The sequence below is a fragment of the Puma concolor genome, chromosome E4 (assembly GCF_028749965.1).
Source record: "Puma concolor isolate L17-30 chromosome E4, mPumCon1.1.hap2, whole genome shotgun sequence".
NCBI lineage: Eukaryota > Metazoa > Chordata > Mammalia > Carnivora > Felidae > Puma > Puma concolor.
In genome coordinates, this window is record NC_141683.1 from 1,454,605 (window position 1) to 1,467,532 (window position 12,928).

Consider the following 12,928-nt stretch of genomic DNA (forward strand, 5'->3'; position numbering starts at 1 on the left):
TCCAGAAGCCAAATGTGAAACACCACATGTCTTCACATTTTTTGCTCCCACACGCCCCAGAAGAATTTTGAAAAACTATGAGTCCCAGATTTTTTTTCAGATTTCATTTTTAAGTAATTGAGCCCTTGATATGAGGCTTGAACTCATGACCCCCTGAGATCAAGAGTCACAGCTCCACCGCCTGAGCCAGCTGGCACCCCTCCCCTAACACGTTAAAAAAAAGTTTTAGTTTTTATTTATTTATTTAAAGAGAGAGAGACAGAGAGTGCACGCACACACAAGCGGGGGAGGGGCAGAGGGAAGAGAAAGAGAGAGAATCCCAAGCAGGCTCCAAACTGTCAGCACGGAGCCCCATGTGGGGCTCGAACTCATGAACCATGAGATCACAACCTGAGCTGAAATCAAGAGTCAGACGCTTAACCAACTGAACCACCCAGGTGCCCCTATAGCGCGTAACTCTTGATCTCAGGGTGTTAAGTTCAAGCTCCACGTTGGACACAGAGCTTACTTAAAAAATTATAAACAATGGGGCGCCTGGGTGGCTCAGTCGATTAAGCATCCGACTTTGGCTCAGGTCATGATCTCATGGTCTGTGGGTTAAAGTCCCGACTCAGGCTCTGCACTGACAGCTCCCTCTCTCTCTCTGCCCCTTCTCTGCTTGTGCTCTGTCCAACCCCCCCCCCCCAAAAAAAGAAAAAAAAATATATAAAATTTTATATATATATATTATATATATGATAAGATTAAAAAAAACCTATTAAAATGAGAATGATGGGGACTGAATTTAAAAAATCAAGATTTTGGGACAACAGGTTGGGTCAGTGGAGCATGCAATGCCTGATCTCGGGGGTTGTGAGTTTGAGCCCCACGTTGGCATGTGGAGATCAATTAAAAAAATAAAAATAAAAAACCGTCTTATTGGTCGTTTCCTTGGAGAACTCTGATGCAACCAACACCATTTCAGAACCGTTCAGTCATCTCAAAACGATACTCTGTACCCATGAGCAGTCCCTCCCCACGCCTCCACCCTGGACCCTAACAGTCATCTACCCCGTGTTTCTAGGTGTCTGCCTATTCCGGGCATTTCCTATAAACGGTCATAAAGCACACGACCCTCGCGACTGCCTTCTTTCCCACAGCATGGCGTTCGCGCGGCTCCCCGGTCTCATCACCGCCAAGTAACCCCCGCGGGATGGGCAGGCCACGTCTTGTGAATCCACTTACCCGCTGACGGGAAACGTGGGTTGCGGCTGCCTTTCGGCTGTCAGGAATACTGCCGCCGGGCACGCTCGTGTCTTCGTCTTGCGTGGACGTTTCTTCCCTTTCTCTTGGGTCTATACGTAGCCGCATAATTGCTGGTCACGTGGTCACTCCACGGTTAACTTTTTGAGGAGCTGCCAAAATGTCTTCCCAAGAGGGCGGTACCAACAATTCCGAGCAACACTGCGTGAGGGTTCCAGTTTCTTTGTAAACACTCCGATCCTTTAATTAAAGCCCTCCTACTGGTGAGAGGTGCTTTCTTCTTACGGTTTTCGGTTTTCATTTCCGTTTCCCTAATGACTAATGATATTGGGAGCATCTTTTCATGTGCTTATTGGCCATGAGCACATCCCTTCTGGAGAAGTATCTACTCAAATAATTTACGCATTTAAAAAGCTGTGTTGTTTGTTTCTTTAGTATTGAGTCGCAACAGTTCCCTGTATGTACGGGTTTTTGGATACAAGTCTCTTAATTGATAAGATTTCCAAAGATTTCTTCTGTCCTGTGCATTGTTTTTTCAGTTTCTTGATCGTGGTTTTCAAAGTTTTAAATATTGACTAAGTTCAATTTGTCTGTTTGTTGTCATCGCCTAGGATTTTGGTGTTATAGCTAAGCAATTATTGCCTAATCCAAGGTCACGAAGATTTAAGGCCTATGTTTTCTTCAAGAGTTTTATGGTTTTAGCAGTTATATTGTAGTTGATGATCCATTTTGGATTAACTTTTTAAATGGTATGAGGCGAGCATCCAACTATCCAGTTACCATAGAACCATCTATTGAAAACATCATGCCTGGGGTGCCCGGGTGTCTTAGTTAAGTGTCTAACTCTTGACTTCAGCTCAGGTCCAGATGTCATGGTTGTGAGATTGAGGCCTGTATGCTCTGTGCTGGGCGTGGAGCCTGCTTGGGATTCTCTTTCTCCCTCTGTCCCTCCTCGGCTTGTGTGCATGTGCTTTTTATCAAAGGAAGGAAGGAAGTAAAAAGGGGAAAAGAGAAAGAAGGAAGGAAAGAAAGAAAGAAAGAGAGAGAGAAAGAAAGAAAGAAAGAAAGAAAGAAAGATCGTGCTTTCCCCATTGAACTGTCATGGCATTCTTGTAAGAAATCAATCAACTACAGGGGCGCCTGGGTGGTCAGTTGGTTAAGCGTCTGACTTCAGCTCAGGTCATGATCTCAAGGTTCGTGAGTTCGAGCCCCTTGTTGAGCTCTGTGCTGACAGCTCAGAGCCTGGAGCTTGCTTTGGATTCTGGGTCTCCCTCTCTCTCTGCCCCTCCGCCACTTGTGCTCTGTCTCTTTCTCAAAAATAAATAAATGTTAAAAAAAAAACAGAAAAAAAAACCCCAACTGAATATAAATTTAAGGGTATAATATACATTTTGGTAAATATTTATCATGAAAAGTAAAATTTTATTTGAAATGTACTTCTGTAATGAGATAAACAATCCTGATTTCCTTAAACATTTAAAAAATGTATTTATTTATTTTAATGTTTATTTATTTTTGAGACAGAGAGTGTGAGCAGGGGAGGGACAGATACAGAGGGCGACACAGAATCCGAAGCAAGCTCCAGGCTCCGAGCTATCAGCACAGAGCTCAACGCAGGGCTCGAACCCACAAACCGTGAGATGATGACCTGAGCCACAGTCAGATGCTTACTCGACTGAGCCACCCAGGCACCCCATCCTTAAACATTTGAAAATGAACATTATTTTCCATTTATTCATTCTGACTCTATCAGTGGTAAGATGCACTATTATTTTATCATATAACTACTTTATTCATATAATACAGCAAAAGGCAGAGATGAACCCAGGTGTGGCGAACTCAAAGTCCTGCTCTTTGTTTACATGACACTGGAAATGACCCGTTCAGAACAAGTGACTGACCCACCACCCTATCCTAACCATACAAATACTATATGAATGACAAAATGGCAGTGTCGGGGAAAAAAAATCTGTCATCCAACAGCCTGATTTCAAACTCTGTTTCACAGGAAAAAAGACCTACTCCACTTGGGAAGGTTCCTCCATTATTTACTCACTTTGCAGACCACTGGGTACAAATTAGTCTCAGACACTGAAGTAGGGACGCGGAGACAAAACCTTTATTTCAAGAAAAGGACTTCCATTCTGGATCTCTTAACCACGCTATGTGCCAGAAATGTGAGAGAAATATTGGCCTATTATTCTTCCCATTTTCCTTGGAGTGGACCAACATACCTTCATCCCCTTGAATCGTTAGAGCTTCATTCTAAGATTTAAGCTAGATCCCAGCCAGGACAAAACCAGGAAGACTAAAATGGTCATGTTTTCCTTCATTTATTTTTTTTAGGGGAGTTGGGGGACAGAGAGAATTCCAAGCAGGTTCCACACTCTGTGCAGAGCTCGATGCTGGTCTCGATCCCACGACCCTGGGATCATGACCTGAGCCAAAGGGTCAGATGCTCAATGGTCTGAGCCACCCAGGTGCCCAGAGTCATGTTTTCCTTTAATGGGACTTTTAAATTACTTCTTCCTTTCTAAGCCTATTGATCATTACCAGATTCTAGGAAACAGCTAAATCTGCTGAGAATCTGTTCCCACTGCGATGCCATAAGTAGTAAAAACAAAATGCTCTTTCAGAAGGACTTTGGCATGAATCCCAGAGAATGTGGAACTTCTCACCGTCATTAAGGTAACAGAATCAAACCTTGGAACTTTATGTTGCAGTTAAACCATTCTCCAGCCACCCAGCACAGAATAATTACAGCACACTAATCTTCATCGCACAATTTGTCTATGCTTGCTGCTTTAAATACACTGCTAGTGCTGAGCCCTTGGAGGAGAAACAGGGGATTCGGTCATCACAGCACAGAGAAGAGCCCCACAGTCATGAGGAGCAAGAGTCTCAGTTGAAAGAGAAGGCTGTAACACACAGGGCCAACACGCACTACGTGAGTAAACTGCTCCTGTCACCTACATTCAAGAAGTTGTCCTTGGGAATGCAAGTTGGTGCAGCCACTACCCTACGACCCAGCAATTGCACTACTAGGCATTTCTCCACGGGATACAGGTGGGTTGTTTCGAAGGGACACACGCACCCCCATGTTTACAGCAGTACTATCGACAGCAGCCAAAGGATGGAAAGAGCCCAAATGTCCATCGATGGATGAATGGATAAAGAAGATGTGATACACACACACACACACACACACACACACACACACACACTGGAGTATTACTCGGCAATCAAAAAGAATGAAATCTTGCCATTTGCAACTATGTGGATGGAACTGGAGAGTATTATGCTAAGTGAAATTAGTCAGAGAAAGACAAAAATCATAGGACTTCACTCATATGAGGACTTTAAGAGGCAAAACAGAATAACATAAGGGAAGGGAAACAAAAATAATATAAAAACAGGGAGGGGGACAAAACAGAAGAGACTCATAAATATGGAGAACAAACTGAGGGTTATGGGAGGGGTGGTGGGAGGGGGGATGGGCTAAATGGGGGAGGGGCACTAAGGAATCTACTCCTGAAATCACTGTTGCACTATATGCTAACTAATTTGGATGTAAATTTTATTTATTTATTTATTTTTTTTCAACGTTTATTTATTTTTGGGACAGAGAGAGACAGAGCATGAACGGGGGAAGGGCAGAGAGAGAGGGAGACACAGAATCGGAAACAGGCTCCAGGCTCCGAGCCATCAGCCCAGAGCCTGACGCGGGGCTCGAACTCACGGACCGCGAGATCGTGACCTGGCTGAAGTCGGACGCTTAACCGACTGCGCCACCCAGGCGCCCCGGATGTAAATTTTAAAAAATAAAAAATAAAATTAAAAAAAAAAAAAGAAGTTGTCCTCATTTCTCCTCCTTTTCTTTCATTTGTACAAGTATTTGCTGAACTTCTGTTATGTACTAGGCACTAGGAAATCAAAGGAGAAGAAGAGACACAAACGATCCTGTACCTGGAGCTTATAACCTAATGAGGGAGATGTAACAAATGAGTAAACAACTAGGGTAATCATGGGTTACAGAAAGAAATGCTGTGATACAAGATAAAGGAAGGGACCATTTTTGGTGGGACAATCAGGAAAACAATTCTAAAGAAAATGACATTTAAGCAGACTTTGACATTAGGCTCATCCTCAAGGGACACGAAGAAACCAGCCACAGGAAGAGTCCAGGGAAGAGCTGTTCGGGCAGTGGGAACAAGAAGCAAAATGAGGCTCTGTTCCAGGAGCTGAGAGAAGACAGCGGGGAAGGGACAGAAGGGAAAGGCAGAGACTGGGAGGGTAGTCAGGGACCAGGTCATCCTTAACAGTTATAAAATCTTGTCTTTCTTTACTATGCAGACAGTGAACTGGAGGGAACATGAATGGAAACAGACACACGTGTCAGGCGGCTGCCGCACGAGCACGAGCCTGAGACTGGCGTGGGACACACCTGGGGGTGGTGCGGGGTACTGCAAGGGCGGCGGTCACGGGACGCGGGGGGGACGGACGGGATGCGGCAGAGACAGAATGGGAGGAATCCAGGAGGACAGCTAGGTAAATGCTGCTCAACAGTAGGAGCCTAGCAGGCATGCTTGCCCCAATGCTGAACAAAACCTTGACATTGCCCCCTGCCCCCAAAAGGAATGGAAAGATAAATCTTGCTCAATTTTCAAGCAGATAAGTGATCAGGAAAAGTAGTGGGCTCTCTTCCTTTGGTGACTACATACCATAAATCATGTCTTTCTGAACACGGAAAACACGTGACAGTGAAGTGATGAATAGCTGATTTTTCCTAGGTGACACGCCCAGGGAATCCAAAGCTACGGACATAGGGTTTTTTTGTTACTGAAACCTGAGTGAGAAATATTTAGGTCATTTTGACTCCTAGACAGCAAGGAATTTGCAGAATCCTTCAGACTGAGTATAAACTAAATGGTAAAGAAAGAGCTCGACATCATGGAAGACGCAGAAATGACAGTAACACCAACATCTCATCCAAACTCAAGAAACACCCTCTCCTTTGTTTCCGGCCATGTGTCGTGCACACCGCATACTCACCGACATGAATGGGGGCTGGGAATAACCCGTACTCGTGCTCTCCAGGGCTGTATTCCAGCTTCTCCTTCTTTAATTGGATCAGCCGGCTCTTTGGGCTGTGATTAGAAAAGAACAAAAAATAATCAGAGGCAACGAAATCTCCTGTGGTCAAACACAGAAAACAAATCACTCTATCAAGAGTGTTTGTTTTAACAGTGGCTTAAATTTCAAAGGCATATTTTTGGGGGGAGGGATACCAAGTACTTTTGTGTACTTTTAGAATCTATGCTTTTGGGGCACCCGGGTGGGTCAGTTGGTTGAAGCTTCTGACTCATGAGTTTGAGCCCTGCATCGGGCTCTGTGCTGACAGCTCAGAGCCTGCTTTGGATCCTCTCTCTGCCTCTTTCTCTGCCTCTCCCCCTGCTCGTGCTCTCTCTTGCTCTCAAAAATAAACATAAAGGGAAAAAAAAGTATCTACATGTTTGGAATTGTCTTTTAGGAATTATACATAAAAAAACAGCTATGTTAGCATTTTCCAGCAGTTTTGCAGAAAGAACCTAAATTTTAGACCCGATCATAATAATTACCTTATATGTAGTCAGTGATTTATGATATGCATGTATGTATACATGCATTATTATTTTTATTTTTTTAAGTAAGCTCTATGTTCAACGGGGGGCTTGAACTCATAACCCCGAGATCAAGAGTTGCATGCTCCCCCAACTGAGCTGCCAGCCAGGCGCCCCTCATGATTTACAGTTTAAAAAGTAACTTTCACGTGTTGTCATTTATGTCAATCCCATGAAGCAGGTAAGAAGAAATGTTAGTTCTAGTTTACAGATTCGAAAACAGATGCTCTATGAGGTCAAGTGACTTGCCTTAATTTTAGTAGCTGCTAGGGAGACGTCAGATAAAAACCTCAGTTTCTTGTCCGACTCCTACTGAGTGACTATTCTTTTTATTTTATTCTGCAATGTCTCCATAGACTTACCTCTTCCACTCATCTTACTGGTCTACATTTCTTTCTGATGTTTCGTATGAAATCAGTCTTAAGAGATTTCACAAATACATAAAAGGAAGGGGGAAAAAAAGAAAGAAAAAAGAAATGAAGAAAAAGGGAGAAAAAAAGTTTCAGGAGAACCTCATTTAGTCTACTCTGATTTTATTTTGCCTTTAAGTTCCAGCAAATAAGGCAAGGCTGATGTATTTCTTTTCTCTATGAATTATAACTGCTTTTTTTTTAAAATTTTTTTTAATGTTTATTTATTTTTGAGACAGAGAGAGACAGAGCATGAGCAGGGAAGGGGCAGAGAGAGAGGGAGACACAGAATGTGAAGCAGGCTCCAGGCTCTGAGCTGTCAGCACAGAGCCCGACGCGGGGCTCGAACTCACGAACTGTGAGATCGTGACCTGAGCCGAAGTCCGACGCTTAACCGACTGCGCCACCCAGGCGCCCCTGAATTATACTGCTTTTTAAAAAACAAGTCTAGGGGCGCCTGGGTGGCGCAGTCGGTTAAGCGTCCGACTTCAGCCAGGTCACGATCTCGCGGTCCGTGAGTTCGAGCCCCGCGTCAGGCTCTGGGCTGATGGCTCAGAGCCTGGAGCCTGTTTCCGATTCTGTGTCTCCCTCTCTCTCTGCCCCTCCCCCGTTCATGCTCTGTCTCTCTCTGTCCCAAAAATAAAATAAAACATTGAAAAAAAAAAATTTATAAAAAACAAGTCTATACTGTGTAACAAATAGGTATACTAACACACATTCTGCAGATGGGAAAATTGAGGCCCCCAAAGGCAAGTTACTTGTAGAATCTGAACACTGGTTCTTTCAACTGGACCATTCATTTATTTGTTCAACAACGACTGAGCACTCATTAAGTCCAAGTCCTGCTCTAAGTGCTAAAAGACACTGGTGAATAAGACGGTTTACACTGTTCTCAGGTAGACAGACAATAGGAAGTAAGAAAAACTAAGAAAACAGGAAAAACTCAGAAAATAATGAATGCTAGGCCAATAATTAAAATATGAAGAACGGAGAGCAACCGAGAAGCGTCATTAAGTTCAGACGTGACTCTCATTAGGTCTCGGCCATGAGGGGATCTGGGAGGCAGAGGAAATGGCCAGCAGAAGGTCAAAGCTGGAACGAGATGGGAGAACGAGAGCAAACACGAGGAGGCTAAGGGCCCAGGTGAGGCCAGAAACGGCACGAGGCCGTGCCATGTGTTTAAAGCAGTGGTGAGGGGTCTGGGAAGCAGCTTCAAGGAAGAAAAGGCATGAATCGAGGTTGTTCTGCTTAGATCTAAAAACCACTTTTTTCATTTCAAAAACTTACCCAAAATAGTAACTGCGAACAGAGATATGAATTTTTTATTACAACTAAAGACCGGATGTCTCCGCCGTGCACCAAAGTCCAACAGGTTGAGAAAAGACCCGTGTCCAGAACCAGGTACTGTGTGTGAGAGAAAACCTCATCTATGCTTTATTCGATTCAGGGTTTACGCAAGCAAACGGAAGAGAGAGCGGTAGAGACCCCACCTAATCACAATACGAATGGAAGCCAGACCACCACCCTGCTTCCCCGAGGGTCAGCAGGCAGGTGGCAGTCGGTGGGCGGGGAAGAAACTGCTGGGCACCCGAGGAGAGCGAGCACACGAAACCTCAGAACAATCCAGGTTCCAGTCCTCAGTAGGCCAAACGACACACACGTCCCCTTGAATGCACCCCACTTCAACTATGGACCGTTTTTCTAACAAGAAAAATCCCATCCTTGATTCTGTGATGTGGACACCTAGGATCTGGGGCACCGTTATGAACATGACAATCATGCGAGAACTCGTTTCCCTAGATCTTGGCCGAGTCTGATTTTGTTCCTAATTTCAGGCATGACCACTATTTCCCTGTCGGTGACTACAACACGGGGCTCTTTCATTTTCCAACACTCTGCTCCACGTGAGCTGTGCGGAGTGGTCGACTGAGAAAGAATCTGGCTGTCTTTGTCAGTTTGTCTTGGAGAGTCTGAACACTCCTAGCATTTTCCATGGTATTCGTTTGTGTGACACTATTATAGTTCAAATCACTCAGGAGAAAAATATGTAGGATTCGAAGTAGCCACTTCAGATACACAACTGCTAAACACTAAGTTTATGTGACAGGTGTTTACTTTTGACCCCTGGCTGAAGCTGTAAAACGAGACAACTATTTCTATGTGTATGGGTGTAGATGAAAAAAACCCTTTTGCCTTTCTTATCAAAAGAAAGTGACTTGCCTTTCACAATGCTCTCTTTACAAATGCAACTCATTCAGTGTTTGAGGCCAGCTTTCTCTCTCTTCGGTAGTTTATTAGTTTTAATAATTGATCATTAGAATCCACCAGACATATCAAATTCAAACAGGCAAATCCACCATCAAATGGGAGAAAAAGTATACAAATATTTAAGAAAAAGTAGAAAAAGTGAGGGTTCCTAATAATGATTGTTAATGGATACTATGTTTCTCTTAAATGCTGTCTACAACCATTTCTTGACTTCAGGCATTTATTACCTTATTTTCAAATCTTATCACCTCTTATCTTGGCCCCAAACCCAAAATAATAAAACTACTAAGATGCCTTCTTCTTTAACGTTTCCCGGACAGCTGCTGAGTCACCCCAAGGGCTTGCTTGCTCCAGCACCTTAGGAAAGAGAGGATACGGGGATTTCTGGCAGACTCCGGATTTTAATGAACACATCAGTATTCTAAAATCTGTCCTGTTCGGCAAACAAATAACGTGAAGAGAACCTGAAAGCCAAAAAGAAGTTCAAGTTCCCTAGGTTAACTAAAGGGAAGTCGTGTTTTATCAATGTGAATTATGTTTTAGCTGTTATGAATTTTTACTTTGGGAGAAAAGCCTATTACTAATGTTCTTATATGGGGCTGAAGTAACTGTCAAAATTTTATCCTTTTATCGAGCTTTTTTCCCCCTTTTTCTTCTAGATTTGAAGACCTTTGTCATTTGGTGACAATCATGACAGGTTTTGTTGGCTATGTTAGAAGAGTCTAGAGAATTGTCCGTGATATGTTTTCATCTTCTGAGTAACTTCTGATTAAATCTGTATGAGTGATTATTCTGAGGACTTCGCTTCCATTCTTTATAAGACTGCTGGTACATTTAATAGGTTAACTGAAACCTTATCATCTAAAGGGGGTTCCTGATTTTTCCATAAAATTGGCTACAAGCCACATCTACAAGCATACACGGAAACAGCTAAAAGAAGCATCAAAAAGGCCTCAGCAAACAATGCATCAGTCATTTCTGACTAATGATACTACTGGGAACAGACTTACGACTACAGAGTCCCCTGTACAGCTGAATGCGTCGCCTCCAACACATAACCTGGTAGGACTGTAAAAAGGGGCAGAATTTGAGTTTCCAGCACATTTTTACCCGGGAAACAAATCAGTCTATGAAAGTAGACTACCTACCTCAAGACCCACTTTGAATACGAATTAGTCAGCTAGGGCTGAAGACACTGGTGTAAGTGTAGAAGACGCTTGTCTGTAATGAGCGACCAATGAAGACCTGGTCTCTCTACGGCCCTCACGTTAGTTAACAGACTACACTGGTGCAAACTGGAAGGAAATACTCCTTAACTGGTGTACTGTCCCAAATGCCTTAAGTGTATAAGTACCGAGCGCTAACAGCCTTAAGTTTAGAAAAAAATATCCTCTGAAGGTTAATATAGATTATAAGCATACAGAAAAACTATGAAAGTCTTTGTAAATACATAAACTGGCCTACCTAGAAAATTACTCAGAATATTATTATTTATTATTATTATTTATTTTTACATAGAACGCTACTTCTGACACTTCTGGTCACCAAGTATGTGGTTTAACCCCACACCAAGCAACTCTCTGTGACACCAGCTGGCGTGTCTTACAATTTAACTCAATTCTGACCCTACCAACCTGGAGACAGTGTCAGATCCCACAGGTGAAGGGCTCGGTCCCGCCAGACTGCCCCCACCTCCACTTCAGATGCCAATCACAAGAAGGAGGCACCCAGGTTACTCACAACTTCTATCCAATTTGGCTACAAACCAAGGGTTCCCACGATACTCTCCTTAGGTTTGATACATTTTCTACAGCGGCCAGCAGAACCCAGGCAAACACATTGACCAGTTTATTAAGGGACTGTAACAAACAGAGAAACAATTCTTAACCAGCTTTCTGTGCACCCACCCTGTCAGCAGGGCACCCCTCCTAGGCAGCAGACAGAAATGCCCTGTCTCTCCATGAAATGGGACGATTAGCTTATCTTCACAGGTGTGGCCTCAAGGGGTAGGCTCTAATTAAACGTACTTAGGCGGATTTAACAGACATATACAGAACATTCAATCCAAAAGCCACAGAATACACATTCTTCTCAAGCACTCTTGGAACATTCTCCAAGACAGATCAAGTGTTAGGCACAAAACAAATCTTAATAAATTTAAGAAGACTGGGGCACTTGGGTGGCTCAGTCGGTTAAGCAGGCGATTTCAGCTCAGGTCATGATCTTGCAGTTCACGAGTTCCAGCCCTGTGTCGGGCTCCATGCTGACAGCTCAGAGCCTGGAGTCTGCTTCAGATCTCTCTCAGCCCATTCCCTGCTAACGCTCTGTCTCTGTCTCTCTCTCAAAAATAAATTAAAAAAAAACAAAAAAAAAACCAGTAAAAAAAAATTTTTTTAAAATAAAATAAAGAAGACTGAAATTATATCAAGCATATTTTGTAACAATGGTATTAAAACAGAAATCAACTACAAGATAAAAACTGGAAAACTCGCAAAGATGTGGAGATTAGAAAACATGCTACTGAACAGCCAATGAACCAGTGAAGAAGTCAAAAGAAAAATAAACAAAACTGTCTTGAGCCAAATGAAAATGGAAACACAACACACCAAAACTTATGGAATGCAGCAAAAGCAGCTCTAGGAGGCAAGTTCATAGTGATAACTGCCTACATCAAGAAATAAGAGAGATCTTTTGGGAGCCTGGATGGCAGAGTCAGTTAAGTGACCGACTCTTACTTTTGGCTCAGGTCATGATCTCATCATTCAGGGGTTCAAGCCCCATGCTGGGCTCTGTGCAGACAGTGTAGAGCCTGCTTGGGATTCTCTCTCTCTCTCTCTCTCTCTCTCTCTCAAAATAAATAAATAAACTTAAAAAAAAAAAGAAGTAAGAAAGATCTCAAACAGACAACAAAACTTTACACCTCAAGGAACGAGAAAAAGAATAAGGCTTCCAAGATCAGGAACGAGACAAAAAAGCTCACACTCTTCTGTTTTATTCAACATGCTAATGGAAGTCCTAACCAAAACAACCAGGTAAGAAAAAAAAGTAGAAGGCATTCAAATTGGTAAGGAAGAAGTTAAACTCTCAATATTGGCAGATGACATAATACTATACATAGAAAGTTGTAAAGATTCCACCAACAAGTCTGTGTGACTCAGTTGGTTAAATATCTAACTCTTGATCTCAGCTCAGGTCTTCATTTTAGGGTCGTGAGTTCAAGCCCCACGTTGGAGTCTGTGCTGGACATGAAGCCAACTAAAAAAAAAAAAAAAAAAAAAAAAAAAAAGAACAAAGCTGGAAGTATCACAGTACTAGATTTCAAGACATATTACAAAGCTGCAGAAAACA

The 12,928-nt window shown here is 42.9% G+C and overlaps 1 protein-coding gene across 10 annotated transcripts in view; it reads right to left on the reverse strand.

Moving 5' to 3' along the window:
- The window catches only part of ASH1L (ASH1 like histone lysine methyltransferase), a 196,958-nt gene that overhangs the window by 54,102 nt on the left and 129,928 nt on the right, over positions 1 to 12,928 (reverse strand). For all 10 annotated transcript variants that reach the window (XM_086693033.1, XM_086693032.1, XM_086693030.1 and 7 more), the window contains one exon: positions 6,295 to 6,389. In XM_086693033.1, the coding sequence (XP_086549159.1) occupies positions 6,295 to 6,389 (95 nt within the window). The remainder of the gene's footprint in view (positions 1 to 6,294; positions 6,390 to 12,928) is intronic.